At 36.6% G+C, this 18153-nt stretch overlaps 1 protein-coding gene across 1 annotated transcript in view; it reads left to right on the top strand.

Annotated features, from left to right (window-relative positions):
* Positions 1 to 458: 458 nt before the first annotated feature.
* RYR3 (ryanodine receptor 3) overlaps positions 459 to 18153 on the top strand; it is a 203530-nt gene continuing 185835 nt past the window's right edge. Inside the window, exons 1-3 of the mRNA XM_075713037.1 lie at positions 459 to 476; positions 980 to 1099; positions 10112 to 10219. Of these exons, the coding sequence (XP_075569152.1) occupies positions 459 to 476; positions 980 to 1099; positions 10112 to 10219 (246 nt within the window). The remainder of the gene's footprint in view (positions 477 to 979; positions 1100 to 10111; positions 10220 to 18153) is intronic.

The following is an 18153-nucleotide window of genomic DNA, read 5'->3' as shown; positions in this document are numbered from 1 at the left end:
ATATCATATCACTCTTGTTTTACCAGCTTCCACCCCCTTAAAAACTTCTAAGGCAGTGTCTTTTGGTGAACAGTTAGTTACATACCTGTATAAAAATAAGTTCTTCTACGTGCTAGTCTGCAAGTGGTGTTTCTCTTCGTTAGTGGACAAGTTTTGGAAAATAAAATTATTTTTAATTCTGTATATACCTTTGACACAATTGAACACTAAAAATAATCTGGTTTGGCTTGCTTATATCAGCTTCAGTATCACATGGTAAGAGGTGAATAAGGGCTTGGCACTTTATAAGTGTGTCTTTGCCATTGCATTACATAACAATTTGTAAAAGAGCTTTTGGAATAATTAGGATAACTAAACAAGAGGGGTGTTTCATGTCACTTTTCCAGAGTGTTCTTATTCTTGGAACGTGTCTTTTGAGGAACAAGTTCTTGTGGCTTATTTGAACTGTTAGTTGAAAAATGCCTCTTGGATCTTTGGTTGTACTCAGAGATTTCTAAATTAAACAAGACCTTAAAAGTTAAGATTGTGCATTCAGAGGGCTTGTGTTGAGGGCTTACTGTGCTAACAAAATAGATTTGTTTATATTTAGGTTAGTGTTGTTTTCAAAATCACAGTAACAGGTTTTGACTGTAAACATTAAATGTGTTTTACTGAGTAAAACTGAGTAACAGTGTACTTGCAGTTTTTTATGGCACCATAGCAAGCCACTGCTAAAGCAACAGAAGGGCACAACACTTGTGAAAGCCCTGGAGACAGTTTGTAGTCTTTGTCATTTTGATATAGTCTTTAATGTAAATCCATACATAAACAACTGTTTACATACACATCAAAAGAATCTCTGCATATATACGTGATATCAGTTACAGAGTATAATGTGTTCATTTTCAACAGATTCAGTGTTCCAGGATTTCTTAGCATTATAGTGTGTATGTAACTTCCAAATATTTACCTTTTTTTCTCGTACCTTGTTTTGTGACAGGATGACGAAGTAGTACTTCAGTGTGTTGCCAGTATTCACAAAGAACAAAGGAAGTTTTGCTTGGCAGCTGAGGGACTTGGGAATCGCCTGTGCTTTTTGGAACCAACATCAGAAGCTAAAGTAAGAAGTTGATACTCTCAAGTGGTGTAACTGATCAGTGAACGTTAATCTACTTATTATCCATGAATACATTTAATTACGGTTTCCTTAATCTGATGTTAGATGCACCTTTTGTATGCTTTTCTTTCTGTGACTGCAACATGAGATTATTTAGAGATTCTAAATATACTTTGAGGCATACCTGTTAACAGTCAAAAGCCACTATTCTTTAACTAGCTAAAATAATTCCTGTAACTGAAATACTTCATATTTTCAAGATTGAATCTCCAGACTATTATTAAGATTTAAGTTCACTAAAAAACTTATTGCTATTACTGCATTAGGTTCAAATATCTTGATATACTGGATTGATAATTTTGGAAGCATTGTCATCTGTTAGTTACTGGCATTAAGTGTTGCTTCTGTGTTGATTAATCAGAAAGTTGAGAGTACAGGGAACAGAATTATTAAGTAATGGAAAAGTTTTAAAAATTACAGGTGGCAAATGGAAAAAAGAAGCTAGAGAGCTATGAAGAAAAAATAAAAGAAAATACAGTAGTGAAAGGAGCTTGAGAGGAGAGAGATGAAACTTTAGACCTGTACTAGAGCAGAATGTTAAGAATAAAGGCAAATGGAGGAAGACCACCTCCCTCTCTTGTTTTTCTCATTTTCTTTTTCTTTGTTTTGTGTCTTTATTTCTTTTCTCTTCTTCCTGATAATTTATTTCTTGTTCTGATTTTTTTTTAGTGGGGTCTTTGTATCTTTTCTCTTGAAATGTTGCCATGTGGTCCTATTGTTAGTCTAGGTATTATGACCATGTTACATCCACTGTTTGTTTATGCAGTATGAGATGTCCTTGTTCATCTCTAAGGTGAAAACTTACGCGGCTTCTAAATTTGCATTTCTTTGCCTTCCAAGAGTTCAGTCAGATAACTTATCTCTGGTGTATTTTACGAATCACCAATAATACTTGCACGTGCTTAAGTAAAAGCAGTTAGTTTTCACATTCATATTTTCAACTATTGTCTTAAAATCTTCAACACTGATTGGGATTTTTTGTTGATTGACAGCTCAACTGCAGTGTGGTCTGTCTATTACTGACAATGACCATCTCAATCTGTAAGACAGCATGTTGCTCATCTTACTATAAGAAAAGGAAGAATGGTGTGTGTTACTGCAGAATGCCATAGATCTACTTTACATTTCATAAGTATCTTAGTAGCAGATAGCACTACAGAAGCTTCTGAAATTTGTTTAAAATTAAGAGGTTCAGATAACTTGTATGTAACTGCTTTAAAAGAGCTTACTGAGGAGCTTTCTGAACTGCTGGTCTTGACTGAGAACAGCGAAGAATTTTGGAAAGGCATGTAAATACATCTGTTTGAAAAATAAGTGTAGAAGGTTAATCTGGATCATCAGAGAGAAGAATACTTACCAGCAACCCTTAGTGATGACGCTTACTTCCTTTTACATTTGGGCAAAATTTTGGTTATAAAATAAGAAAGAGAAACCCAAAATGGCAGACATCCAGTGGACTAAAAAACAGTTATTGAATAGATGTGTTTCTAATCAAATCACACAGGGTTCTGTTCTCGCTGATACGCTGTCAAGTATTTTTGGCAATTAAGACATCATTTAAATTAACATATGCAATCTTTTCAGATGATAAAAACATTGGGGAACTGGCAATTGATGAAGTCATGCCACACAGGAAGATGTGCAGTGCCTTGTATATTAATAGAAAGTAGAGGTATATTTCAGTGCTGCCATTGTAAAGTCAAATAACTGAGTGTGTAAATACGCTAACAAAATGAGAAACTATTCTTGTCCCCTGTAAGGAATGTGAAGGTTATGGTGGATGTTACACAGTCATAAGTTCCCTGAGTGATGATGTGCTAAAGGGATCTAGCATAGTCTTTAGAGGTATAATCAAAAGAAACTTGGTAGGAGATGGGAAGTTATACTATCTCTGCAAACTTTGGGCGTTTTTTATCACCTCTGTGGCAATGCTGCTGGAATACAGAGTACAGTCATGGCATTCAAATTCATAAGAATGTCAATAAATTGGAGATTGCTGCAGGAAGTGCTATGAGAATCACGACTGGAGGAGGATGCAGTCGGTTTGGTTTAAAAAAGGCAAGCATAGACGCTGTCCGTAAGCTTCTAAAATGGGCATGTTGATAACACAAGTCCTTTTCAGACAGCAGAAGACTTCCTCCTTATTAAAATGGTACTGTTTACCTGACATGGATTCCTTATCCTTGGAAATGACTTTATAAAGAGGCTAGCTTGCTTCTCTGTATTAAGAAGAAAACGCATTAAAGAAGATTCAAGGTATGTTTGTCAACAGAGGTCTAGAGCAGAAAATCACAGTCATACCTTCTACTACCTTTTCTTCTCCAGTTGACCACTTTACCAAAGACAAAATCTATTTGCAGTATGTGTGACAGCTTCTTCACTCATTAAACTTTGGCTAAATATTGTTAAATCAAGAAAAGAAATGCTTTTCCATTCAAGTAATTCTGGAAAACATAACAAGATTGACAGGAAAAAAACTCAGTGTATCTGTTAATTCCAGAATGAAAAGGTGTAACTTCATGGTTAATTTTTTAATCTGAGTTCTATGTAGTCAGAAGATAGAAGTAGCTAAAAGGAAAGGGAGGCAAGGAGGGAGAAGGTATATTTCTTTAAAAGAAAAAAAAAAAGTTCTTAGAAACTTAAAGAAGAAAAAAATGGGGTTTCTGTGGTTGACCATTAGCTGTTTTGGTAATTTTTGTGACATGCTGAAGGGAATAACAATTATGAGATACTTCTGTTCAAATTTTACTGTAAATCCTGTACTGGGTTTGTGTGGCAAGGTTTTGGGAGCAGGGGGCTACAGGGGTGGCTTCTGTGAGAAGCTGCTAGAAGCTTCCCCTATGTCCGACAGAGCCAATGCCAGTCGGCTCCAAGACAGACCCACTGCTGGCCAAGGCTGAGCCCATCAGTGATGGTGGTAGCACCTCTGTGATAACATATTTAAGAAGGGGAAAAAAAAAAAAAAAACCCAACCCTGCATAACTGCAGCCAGAGAGAGGAGTGAGAATATGTGAGAGGAACGACTCTGCAGACACCAAGGTCAGTGAAGGAGGGGGAGGAGGTGCTCCAGGCACCAGAGCAGAGATTCCCCTGCAGCCTGTGGTGAAGACCATGGTGTGAGGCAGGCTGTGCCTGCAGCCCATGGAGATGTATGTGGAGCAGATATCCACCTGCAGCCCGGGGAGGACCCCACGCCAGAGCAGGTGGATGTGCCCAAGGGAGGCTGTGACCTTGCGGGAAGCCCACGCTGGAGCAGGCTCCTGGCAGGACCTGTGGACCCATGGAGAGAGAGGAGCCCACGCTGGAGCAGGTTTGCTGGCAGGGCTTGTGACCCTGTGGGGGACCCATGCAGGAGCAGTCTGTTCCTGAAGGACTGCACCCCGTGGAAGGGACCCACGCTGGAGCAGTTTGTGAAGAACTGCAAGCCATGGGAAGGACCCACGTTGGAGAAGTTCGTGGAAGACTGTCTCCCGTGGGTGGGACCCCACGCTGGAGCAACAGAAGAGTGTGAGGAGTCCTCCCCTGAGGAGGAAGGAGCGGCAGAGACAACATGTGATGAACTGACTGCAACCCCCATTCCCTGTCTCCCTGTGCTGTTCATGGGGAGGAGGTAGAGAAAATCGAGAGTGAAGTTGAGCCTGGGAAGAAGGGAGGGGTGGGGGGAAGGTGTTTTAAGATTAGTTTTTATTTCTCATTATCTTACTCTGATTTGACTAGTAATAAATTAGCCTGATTTTCCCCAAGTTGAGTCTGTTTTGCCTGTGATGGTAATTGGTGAATGATCTCTCCCAGTCCTTATCTTGACCCACAAGCTTTTTGTTACGTTTTTCTCTTCCCTGTCCAGTTGAGAAGGGGAGTGATAGAGTGGCTTTGGTGGGCACCTGCCATCCAGCCAGGGTGAACCCACCACAGATCCATAAGCAACTTGTGTATTCTGTCTTTACAATTTATTAGTAAAAACTATTACAGTGTTGGTTCGCTAATAATGTATATTATGGTGCATGGATTTTAAATGCACTTTTTAAAAGCACTTTTGCATTAATTCAGTAGTATGAAATTATGTTCCTCCTGTCTATATGGCTCCTTTTTGAATTATCAGAAGATGTTTGCCTAAATAATGTCTGATACTTAAAATGTAAGGGGAAAAAATCTAATTAACTAGAGGTGAAAAAATATATTTTTTATATTAAACAAGAAATAGCAAAATTGTTGAATGATGTGATCTAATTATATTATTTCATTGCTGTTTTCCTTGTTTTTAAGCTTTAGAAGATGATGCATTTCAAAGCTGATAGTCTAGGGCAGCCAGGCTAACTTCTACCGATACTTAAGAAAAATATATCTCAAAAGTAATTGCAATATACTAGCATCTATTTTAGTCACAAAATTGTCAAGTAAACTTAACTGCCTGAAGGGGATTATAATTAATTAAGATAAGATTTCTGTCCTAATGACAGAATGTAATAGTTTACAGGTCTGGTAAAAGTAAACCTAGTAAATCAGTAACCTGTACCAGCTTATGTCAGTGTTTCTTTCTTACACTGCAGACCAGAAGCGGTGGACAAAGATTTGGTCAGTAAGCATATCACCTGCAAGAATTTAATGTTATGGTAGTGCCTGGAAGAATCAGAAGACTAAATTGCATTCAGTGTTATGTGCAAGCTGGGTTTTCCTGTTAGCTATTTTATGGGCCTCCATTTCCCCCTGTGCAACCCAGCACAAACTTAGCTGTAGGGTAGTTTTAACCATTTTATATATAATTATGCTATTTGTGCATCTATTATTTTTATAATAAATAATAATTATTGCATGTTGAAATAACAGTAGGCTGACAAAATAGACCTAAAACTGATTAGAAACAAGTTTAAACTTCAGCATAAAACTTACCTCAGTGCTCCCTCCACGGCTATTTTGTCCTTGCCTGGCTGTGTCTCTCTGATGTAGAAAAATATTTCCTTCAAATCTTTTGATACGAAGGTCTCTTCATCAGAATGTGCTTGTAAGAATATTTCAGCCAGCATTAACTGCATGCATTGAGTCAATCTGTTATCCACCTTGGGGTTGTATGTAGAAGCGTGGTGTTAGAAACTTCATTGCAGTTTACTCTTCACAGAATCACAGAATGGCTGAGGTTGGAAGGGACCTCTGGAGGTCATCTTGCCCAACCTCCCTGCTCAAGCAGGGCCACCTAGACCAGGTTGCCCAGGACTATGTCCAGGTGGCTCTAGAATATCTCCAAGGATGGAGACTCCACAACTTCTCTGGGCAACCTGTCCCAGTGTTCAGGCACCCTCACAGTGAAGAAGTGTTTCCTGATGTTCAGATGGACCCTCCTGTGTTTCAGTATGTGCCCGTTGCCTCTGGTCCTGTCACTGGGCACCACTGAAAAGAGCCCACCTCCATCCTTTTTGCACCATCACTTCAGGTATTTATACACATTGATCACCACCTCATCTCTTCCTGGTTTGAGAGATACTCCAGTCCCTTAATCATCTTAGTGGCCGTTTGCTGGACTCTCTCCAGTAGCTTCATACCACTTTTGTACTGGGGAGCCCAGATGTGGGCACAGGACTCCAGGTGTGGCCTTACCAGTGGTTATTCTTATCATAGAACCATAGAATGCTTTGTGTTTGCCTGGGAGCTCAGTCTGGGTAGATAACATCCTTTGGCTAGTGCAGAGGATACACACTGGACAAGACTGGGCAGAGGTGTGCTGGAAGAACTCCCAAAAACTCTCATTGACTTTGAAGAACTATTTATTCCAAATTCCTGCTTTCTTTTATCATATATCTTATTAGTCTATTTATTCTGCTACACAAATTCACTTGCAGTAATGCTTGCTCAGCATATCTTTGAATGTCTGTAAAATAAAATACTTTATTCTCCACTTGAATTTTTTCCTTTATTCATGATTCTTGAAAATGATGTTGTCTTACTTCTGTATGTTCATTCCAAGTTCCCATAGCCGGAAGGGGGATAAAGACCTATGCCAATTGTTACTTTACAGTAGATTTCTAAAACCTTATCGTAGTACCTGAGCAGATTTTGTTTTTCATTTCAGCACAAAGATTCCTGACATGAATATTTCCCCATGTTCTACCTGTAGCTCTCACATCTCAGTATTCTTGTTTCACTGAACATCGCTTATTGGCACTTTTCTTTTGTGGGATTCAATTACATTACAACATTGCCCAGAGTTGGGGGGAAAAAAACATAGATTAGCAGATGGTTGAGATTTTATTAAACTCTTTTTAGCTGTGTAATTATTAAGAGTGTAAAATGGTCTGCCACACAGAGATTGTTGAATATCAAACTTATGAAAGAGTATCATTTGTAAAAAGACCAGAAAACAAATGAGCCTTGACAGACTCTACAGTGGTTTTTTTGTTTGTTTGGGTTTTTTTTTTTTTCCTTCCGAAAAAGGAAGCAATCTAGATTAATTAAGGAGGTCAGTTGCTTCTTAGGTCATGTACCACCTACATAAACTACTTTCACTGTATTTCTAAGTACAATTTAAGAAAGAACTTGTTGCCATCCAACCACGGAAATGGGGTATGTGATAACATGTATGTGTTAGCTTATTGTGTAACACTGCAAGCTTGAAAGAGGGGTTAGCTGCTCTGTCATGGGTAGAAAAGTCACTCATTTCATAGTTCTCAGTGTCAATATTCTTAAAGCAACCTGAATGGTCTATAGCTTATAAAAAATAATAAGAAATGAAAAATTAATTGTGTTAACCTGAGATGTACGTTTTATACAAACTGTGACTAGGAGTACATTTGTTTAGAGTGTGTCTTTCATTAATACAGCACTAAAGTAAGGGCTGCAACAATTTTCAAATCAAAATGCAGCTTTTGTTGCACAAGACCAGTGGCCAGTGAAACAGATGCGAGTTCTTTTGTTCAATAGGTAGGTGATGGGTCATACTGATTAAGCCATATTCAGTTGGGAGTGGGATTGTGTGCCAGAGGTATTCTGATGCTGATTAAAACTGTATTACCAGGTATGTTATTTTTTCCCAGATAAAATTCCAGTTTAGTTTCTGAATTTAAGTTCCATGTTGAAAATACAGAGATGTTATAAAGATTGTTGTTGTGGTGTTTTTTTTTTTTTTTTTTTAAATTCAAATGTACTTCAAGGACAGCATGGTTTAATACATACTCAAAACGTCTTAATAAAATGGATGCTGCATGATGTGAAAGCTGCCACAGCATGTCAACTGAAAAATATCTGGGGTTTTTGTTTAGGTTTGTTTGCTTGTTTGTTTGTTTTTTTAATAATGATGTGGCTTATTTGCCTGCTAGGTGCAATTAAAGGCAGTAAAGTAATGAGTGAAATATTACTCAGAGGTTTTGTTTACCTGTCTGGTTCATTGGGAAGTAGAGACTACTTAATGTAGCATAGATTTTTATGTTCATAGCAATAAAATAAGTCTTTCCAGACTTTACTAATGAATATGAGACACAAAATCTAACCTAGTTTTGTTTGTAAATAATTTCACTGAGAAATGGCATTATCTTTCTGTGTCTGGTTATATGAGAGGCCTTGAACGTAACCTATTAAAGAGTAAACTTCCAGTTATAATCTGTGTGCACATGTGTGCATGTATATGGATGCTACATACACACACACACACATATATATGTATCGTATGAGTTTATATAACAGGGTATGGGGGGGGTGTATGTACACAGATGCAGTTAATGAATGCTAAAAAAAATAGTACCCCATAGTGGAGATGAGTGATGACGAGTGTGACACACACACACACACAAAAATAGAGTCTATAGTAGAGATTAAAGGGTGGGAATTCCAAGACTATACTTGATTAGCTTGCTATAAAGACTTCATCAAGTTTAGAAATCTCTTAATTGTATAATTTCCCTGTTTACCACCTTAAAACTCAGCATTGTCAAGAATTTTATTCCCTCCTGTCACACTGATTTAAAAAAGAAAAAGGAGTGTATATCCACTTTAAAGCTTATTCATAGCCATGATCTATATCATAAATCACAGAATACTGAATTGTTGAGGTTGGAAAGGACCTGTGGAGATCATCAAGTCCAAACGCTCTGCTCAGAGTACGTTCAGCCAGAGCAGATTGCTCAGGACACTGTCCAGTCAGGGTTTGAATATCTCCAAGGATGGAGACTCCGCAACCTCTCTGGGCAACCTGTTCCAGTGTTTACCGTGCTCACAGTAAAAAAACCATTTTTTCCTCATGTTTAAATAGAATTTTTTGTATTTAAGTTTGTGTCAGTTTCCTCTTGTCCTTTCGCTGGGTACCACTGCGTAGAGTCTGGCTCTGTCTTCTTCATACCTTCCTGTCACATATTTATATACATTGATGATTTCCCTTGCCTTGAGACTTTTTTTTCTTGGACACATCTTTCCTTGGATACATCCATGCCAATTGAAAAAAATAGTCTGCTGTTCTTGAAGTGAATGTAAGTTTCATGTTGCAAAATCAGCAGACATACTGATCCAACAATTGAGAAGATCTCCTAAAATAGTTCATATTATTATATCATAAGATTCTGAATCTTTGGCATTTAGTGACAGCTATAAATACATTCTGAGTGTCAACCTTATATGTCATATAAGACCATACACCTTCTCTTCTGTTTTGTCAATGACGTTAGAGACCAAATACAATGTTCATGGTGTCATTCTAAAAGACAGGAAAACAGTAATATGTAGAGAAAAACTTTTTGCTTTTGAACCTGAAGATGTTTTGTTTTACTGTGAGGAATACAGCTCTAGGAAAAGTAAAGTTACTGCACTGACAAGTTATGCAGAATAGGTTTATGTTATTTTCATACAGGGAAATAGCATGTATCTCAAAAACAAATGAGTAAACATGAAATTAAAATACATGTGTGTTCAAACACACTTTTCATCCTGTTTCATGTGCTCTGCTGATCTGTTCTTACACCATTTAATTTATTTTTACAGTATGTTCCTCCAGACCTTTGCATCTGTAATTTCGTCCTTGAACAGTCCCTATCTGTCAGAGCCCTTCAAGAAATGCTGGCCAACACAGGGGATAATGCAGGTGAAGGGGTAAGTAAATTGACATCAAAGAATATTAAATTTCTGAATATGGATTGTTCTTATGTCTTTCCTTGCTCCAGGATTTTCTAGGAGAGGGAGCTCATGTCACAGCAGATTCTTCAGTTTTCCTGTTTTCCTGGGAAATTATTGCTCCACTACTATAATCATACTCATTTCTCTTCAGCATTGAGGAGCAGGTGCAGTTAGTCTTTTGAAATATTTACAAAAAACAGGAACATCATCTTCAGAGATCATTTATTACCATCAGTCCAGAACTGGATACTGACAAAGAAATAAGAGAGCCCTTAGACTGAGTCTGGCTTTTATGAACCTGAGGATAGTGTATGAGATAGGTTTTGTCTGAAATGTAAATCATTACCATAAAAGCATTATTGTATTATAGTGCTATTTATTAATGCAGAAAGCAAAATAATTTTCTCATCATGTAAATATTCTATCTCATTTCACTGAGCTAAGAAAGTATTTCAGGTATTTGGATTTTATTTCATTTATCCTCACATGAAATTAACAGCTAGAAATGAAGTCCTTTCAATGAAACAAAGTGACAAATTCAAATCTATTTTAGTTCAGATATACAAATACAATATTCTTCTTTGTAGTGTAACTGAACTTTCAGTATAATTTCAAGTTATTTAATCTTTGGTAACAAACAAGAACTGTTGGCTAGAAATAGTTATTTCAAAATTCTCTTTGGGTTTCTTAATCTTTTACTGTATTAGCACAAGCATATTTACTGGAGTGTTTACAGTATAATGCAAAGTGACTTTGCAGTAAAGTGAAATGTTGTAACTATGCTTGCATTTCATGTTACTAAAGTTTCAATTGAATTATCACTTAAAATCTAAGATATACTGAGAAAGACTGAAAGAGGACTTCCACACTGGAGCCATCAGGTTGTCAAAAAACCCCCATGCATTTTATTATACATTATTTGTTATTGACAAAGTTATCTAAGAACTGTATTTTTTGTAGAAGTTCTAAGCTAGTTGTTTGGCAAAAGGTGATGCTGTTTTAAGTAAAAATAAAGCCTAATCCAAACCCCAGATACAGATTTGCCTGTATTTTCAATGATCTGCATGAACAATGATCATTTTTCAACAATCAGCTGAACCTCGTTGTTGAGGTGAGACAGACTTACCTCTTATCTATGCATTAATACTTGTGGAAGTTTTAGAAGTTACACTTGCTGCTGCATATGTGAATCGCTTTTAAGTAGGTAGTTCAGGTAAATTGTCTAGTTCTCTATACTTAGGTAGAAGCTTGTGTTTCTCTGAAAGTAAATGAAATTGACCTATGGTCTCCACTGAGTTGGTCACTGCTCTGTTATATTCATGTGCATAAGTTCTAGGAATTTAAAATAAAATGTAACATCACCTTTATTGTTTTCTTCTATTCAGTGAACGACTGAAATCTGCAAAAAAACAGGAAATGCCACTTCTTAATGTATGGGGTGAAGTATTATTAACAAATTAATATTAAATAAGACTTTACATTGTTTATTTGTTGTGACAGATTCTGTAATTGCTTTCTGGCACCATGAAAACCACGAAACTTGTGTAAATCTTCTGCATTTCACTCTCACTTTTATGACCTGGTGACCCGCCTGGTGGATGAAGGAAAGGCTGTGGATGTCGTTTACCTGGACTTTAGCAAAGCCTTTGACACAGTCTCCCATAACATTCTCCTTGGGAAGCTGGCAGCTCATGGCTTGGACAGGTGTAGTCTTCGCTGGGTAAAAAACTGGTTGGGTGGCCGAGCCCAGAGAGTAGTGGTGAATGGAGTCAAGTCCAGTTGGTTGCCGGTCACAAGTGGTGTTCCCCAGGGCTCTGTTTTGGGGCCAGCCTTGCTTAATATCTTCATCAATGATCTGGATGAGGGGATTGAGTGAACCCTCAGTAAGTTTGCAGACGACACCAAGCTGGGTGGGAGTGTCGATCTGCTGGAGGGTAGGATGGCCCTGCAGAGGGACCTGGACAGGCTGGATCAATGGGCCGAGGCCAACTGTATGAGGTTTAACAAGGCCAAGTGCCGGGTCCTGCACTTGGGTCACAACAACCCCATGCAACGCTACAGGCTTGGGGAAGAGTAGCTGGAAAGCTGCCCGGCAGAGAAGGACCTGGGGGTGTTGGTGGACAGCCGGCTGAACATGAGCCAGCAGTGTGCCCAGGTGGCCAAGAAGGCCAACAGCATCCTGGCTTGTATCAGGAATAGTGTGGCCAGCAGGAGCAGGGAGGTGATTGTCCCCCTGTACTCAGTGCTGGTGAGGCCGCACCTGGAATCCTGTGTCCAGTTTTGGGCCCCTCAATACAAGAAAGACATTGAGGTGCTGGAGCATGTTCAGAGAAGGGCAACAAAGCTGGTGAAGGGTCTGGAGCACAGGCCTTATGAGGAGCGGCTGAGGGAAGTGGGGTTGTTTAGCCTAGAGAAGAGGAGGCTGAGGGGAGACCTTATCGCTCTCTACAACTACCTGACAGGAGGTCATAGTGAGGTGGGTGTTGGTCTCTTCTCCCACGTAGTTAGCGATAGGACGAGAGGAAATGGGCTCAAGCTGCACGAGGGGAGGTTTAGATTGGATATTAGGAAAAATTTCTTCATGGAAAGGGTAGTGAAGCATTGGAACAGGCTGCCCAGAGAGGTGGTGGAGTCACCATCCCTGGAAGTGTTCAAAAAACGGGTAGATGTGGCACTTTGGGACATGGTTTAGCCTAGTCTACCCTTGATTGGTTTAGAGTGGACTTAGTAGTGTTAGGTTAATGGTTGGACTGGATGATCTTAAAGGTCTTTTCCAACCTAAATGATTCTATGGTTCTATGATTCTAAATTCCTAGTAGTCACATGTACGTCTCTTAAAGCTGACTAAACTCTTGAATTTGTTGCACGCAACCTCAGTGCATTGATGTTTACCATACATCTGAGATTTTTGCTGCCTGAGCAGATCAGCTTGCTTTGGTCTTCCACAATGCTGTGCTTTAATTGATTTCCCAGCATAGTCCAAAAGCCTGGGTGGAAGACTTGCCTTAATTTGATTGCTTTGACCCTAACTCTCCAATTTCAGCTGAATTTAATTGAATTTAACTTTTATTCTCTTATGGACAGAGCATGATAAAACTCCATGGCTTTGCTTATTTTATGAGACTAAATGGCAACTAATTATGACACAAATAATCTGCAAAGCTAGGTAATCTGTCAGTTTTCATTTTTATTTCATGTAGAACCTGAAAACTCATATTTACTTTGAGTAGTAATTTTTCTTTTATTGTACTTACACACATAGTTAAGACTCTGTCACATTAAGGAAAGGAAAAATGGATGTCTGTGGAAGAAACCAAACATAAAAATACAAGTAATCTGAGTATTATCTAAAGAAATTTACTTAAAGATAACATTTCACTATAATTTTCTTTTGTCAAATATAAATTTATGCTGCAGTTGTTTCATGATGAGAGATTTCTTTTGATTTATTTCTGGGATTCATATACTGTGCATGCACTTACAGTGTTTTTTCCTTTTTTAGTACAATCCTAGAAAATAATACAGAATAATATGTGGGAGGAGGGGAATTTTGTGATTAATTAAGTATCCTAGAACAGAGAATCAAAAGGGTGTTTTATTTACTTGAGGCTAATTTTTTGAATGTCATATCCATCTATGCAGCAGTGATACATTCAAAATGTGTTATTTTTCTGAAGATGAAAATGGCTAGAGAATTTTTTTTATATTTTTTCTCTTGAATTATAAATTTCCATTCATTCTGCAGTCTCTTCATTGTTGTGCAACAATTCATCATTTTAAAACACTTTTCAATTTTCTCTATTTGTAAATGGGATGCATCAAAGCACTACTTAAGCATTTGTTAATGCAAAGGCTGTGCAATGACTGCTTATTGAAGCTTCTAATAGACTGTGTGCTGTAGATAATAAGTAAGGAAAAAATTGTTTTTGAAAACATTTTTATTTTTCATGAATATAAAAGTAAATGTGGTCAAATATATTTCTTAATTTATAAAATTTTCATTTGAAATCAAACAATTTGCCAAAGCTTTGTATCATCCCAAAGAAACTAACACTAATGATTGAACTTTGGGTTTTTTGGTTTTGTTTTTTTTTTTTTTTTTAAATTAGTTAATTGCTGCAAGCATTCAAGGTGAGCTGTGAGCTCTTATTTCTGAAGGAAGAAATTACACTGTGCAAGATGGTTCTCAATTATATGAAATTATGAAGATGTTTAGAATGCTTCTGGATTAAAGCTCCTCATGATTTCATGCAGATCAGTGAATATTAAATGATGCAAAACTAGGTTTTGTTTTTATCTGAACAACATGGCTGCAGAATTTAAATTTTTAAAAATGAGAAGCTTGCTATTTAAGAATGACAAGAAAGAGTGAAACTTTACAGTATTCTTTCACAGTTTTATAATGCCATCTTCAGTACCTGCCTTTCATTCTATTAAAGGATATTCTTTTTTTTTTCTCTGTAAGCTTGTTTCTGTTGTACTTTATGTGTGGAAATCATATCAGTTCAATTAGGAGATAGATATATTCAGGACATGTAGCACCAAGGTATGTAAATCATATTCATATAGAAAGCATGTATGCACGCATAGAGGGAGCATTTTTACTGTCTGGTTTATGCTCTTTTAATCCTCTAGGTGCAGTTTAGCAGGCTAAAATCATGAGATGCATTTTGTATTATAATCAATGGATAGTAGCTGTAAGTCTATAGGAGTGCAGTTTAGGATAAACTACAGAAAGTATTTTAAAGTGCCCTAAGGTATTGCATACCTTGTGAACACTGTTTGCATAGTATGCATGGTGGAATAAAGTACTTTTAATGAGAAATTTGCTTATGTGTTGAGAGAATTGTTGCAGATTTACACATTTAATACTCAAAACTTCAGTGACAGTTGCCCAGTAGGCCTACATGAGGTTGTTGTTTCAAATGCATGAAACCCATGATTTTATTATTTATTTACTGTTTTAAAAATTTCTTTCATAGTACAGGATTGAAATTAAACTATGGTAGTAAGTGATATATCAGCATAAATAGCAAAATAGAGTAACTTTGTATATTGAGAAATCCTTGAATACATCGTGGGAATTAACTCTTTTGTACCAAATTGGGAAAGCATCTAAATAGTGTATAGACTAAATGATACAGCCTTGAAATTATTGGATGCTAATTTTGGCCTTTACCATAATAAACAATTATTATAATAGTTTATAAATCAAAATCCCTTAAATATTTTCTTTTTATATTTTACAAATTAAGAGAGAAATATGATAGAGAAATAACATATGGATTCTATTTCAAAAATGTGTCAGCCTGTAAAGAGAAAGGGAAATAATTTGGTGTCTTATGATCACTCATTGTTTTAATTCCATATTAATTTGTCATTTTGTAGCCATCTTTCTTGTTTAGGTTGCACAGGGATGATATATGTGCTATAGAAAGACTGTGTATTATATGTACTCAGAAAGAGTTCAGTATCTCAGTTGTTTTCTCATCACATGCTGCTGTTTGATTCACAGGTGTTAAATTCTTCCTTGTTTTTTACTTTTTGAGAAGTAGAAGAACCGTTATTTTTCTCTGTAACCTAGTGGCAGGATAACCACAACCTACTGGCTTATTCTGCACTCCAGAATGTCATGGCACAGCTCAGGGGAGCTGGAGTTCTGCTCTGTCACCTCTGATCTTGCAATGTCAGCCTTTGCATACACAGTTTTGAGACCTCATTGTTACTGACCTCTTGTTTTCCACTGTTTTCTCCAGTTTAAAGTGTAATTTTTGATTTTTGCAACTACATTGCTTTCTAGGTAATGGGACTTTTGATGAAAAAAGCATTTGCTTAGGGAAAGTAAGATTGATTTAAACACTAGGACTCCTAAGCAATAACGCAATTCTTAGTATTTCCAAAATACTCATACAAAAATTTAGCCAAAAGATTTAATCTGAGCTTACTAGTAATACATGAATATTTATATTTGGGACTGGCAATAGAGGACAAATAATTTCTTCAGTAAAAATGATCATACTGTTGCTTTGGGGGCAGTGGACAATAAAAAAGAAAATGTAGTCTGTTGTGCCATATTTATTTTGAAATTACCTTGCCCTGCATTTATTTTGAAGCTGGGTACCATTCATTGGGGAAATTATGATAGGAACACAGCAGTTCATATAAATAGCAAGGATGAAATGAAAAAATGAAAGCCTGAACAATAATGCAAGAAACTTTCTTTCTGGACCACAAGGATTTGTTACATTCAGAGAAGGTGGACTCTTAATTAGCTTCTGTCAACAAGCTGTTGGTAAAATAGATGGGTTATTTTTTAAGTTACAATTAACTGATTCTGTTTTGAGATATATATCATAAGTATCAATCAAGTTAAATATTTTGTATTATGAGGCACTATCTTTAGCACCATGAAATCAAATTGATATGGTAATAAGTAATTTCTAAACTAGATTTCAGGAAAATGTATTTTTGAGATGAATAATACAAGGTCCTGTGTTTTAATAGTTGTTATCTATGTAAAGAAAAATGACAGCGTGAAATGTAGGAATGCACGTCTTAAAATGTTCATTTACATTCTGTTCTCAATACAAAGGCATTGCTAAGAATATAATTTGGCGTTGTAGAATTAGCATTAATCTTTTAGTGGTTCCACCAGTCTATCATTCCATTGAATGATTTGCTTTCCATATTAAATTTAGTTTGGAATAGAGTTCTGCTGTTAGTTTCATGTTTTTGTAGAGGAAGAACATAGCTTATTTGATTTTGGGGTTTTGTTGTGTTTTTTTTTTAAACGAGTCAGCCTTAAAATTGTAAGTGATCACTTAAAAGCTTTCAGTAAAAAACAGCATGAGGTATTTTATTGCTTGTTCTCAGTATGCGTATATTTGCTACAAACTGACCACATGTAATTTTCTTCTGACAACCTGTCTGTAATTACAGTTGATTTCACTGTTAAGGTTTTCCTTCTTGATTTAAAAAAAAAGTTGTAGTTTATAAAAGAAGTATTATATACACTGTTACGTGATGTTTTTCTGGTTTTCTTCACCAAGCAGTGATAAGTTCCTGCAGGATATATTATTATAACCATTTTTTATGAATGACATATTTTGGAGGAGCTCTTGGAATTTTTTAAATTATTGTTTCTGATCAGCTTTTTATAATGATATCTGAAAGTATGCTATGTTCTCTGACTGACCAGCGATAACTATCTTATATTTGTCTCTAACTTTTTCCAGTAATCTAACACATTTTCTATGTGGGTCCAAAAGCCATTACCCAAGAGTTCGGGATGTTTTTTTTTATAGTTTGCTACTGGGTGTACTGAGAAATTTTACAGAATTATATGGATCATATTGTGAAAGAGATTATACATAGTATCCATATAATTCTGAGAAATTTCTCAATAAAATTTACTACATAAAATTACATAAGACTGTCTACTATCTGTTAACAGCATTAGGTTTCAGCATAACCAGGTCCTGAATCCCTTAATGTCTTTGTTATTAGCTAGAAAAATAGAAGTAGGATTTTTATTTTATTGCGGTTGTAATAAAAGACCTCTGCTGAATTGCTTTTAGATTTTTATTCCTTCTATTTGGACAAATAACATTTCATTTTTAATCCTTTCAATTAGTATTGAGTATTCTATATGTCAAGCTGCAGAATGTAGTAGTTTCTTGATGTCTTCTAAGTTGGGGTTCTGTAGAACCCAAGTTGTACATAGCTTGTAAACCTATAGACCTAATTGGTAATTTAACTAATATATTGTTCATAGAGTGCAAATTTGTTTGCCTGCACATGTATAACCATTATTTGAGTTCCTGACACTACCTTTAATTATCTTGGTCCCTTCCACATGAATCCAAGGAAAAGAACTGACCTTAAAGGCAGTTCTTTCTAGCAATATGTAA

The sequence above is a fragment of the Pelecanus crispus genome, chromosome 6, assembly GCF_030463565.1.
Source record: "Pelecanus crispus isolate bPelCri1 chromosome 6, bPelCri1.pri, whole genome shotgun sequence".
Taxonomy (NCBI): domain Eukaryota; kingdom Metazoa; phylum Chordata; class Aves; order Pelecaniformes; family Pelecanidae; genus Pelecanus; species Pelecanus crispus.
The sequence above is the reverse complement of the archived record's forward strand: the minus strand, read 5'-3'. Positions and strand labels throughout refer to the sequence as shown.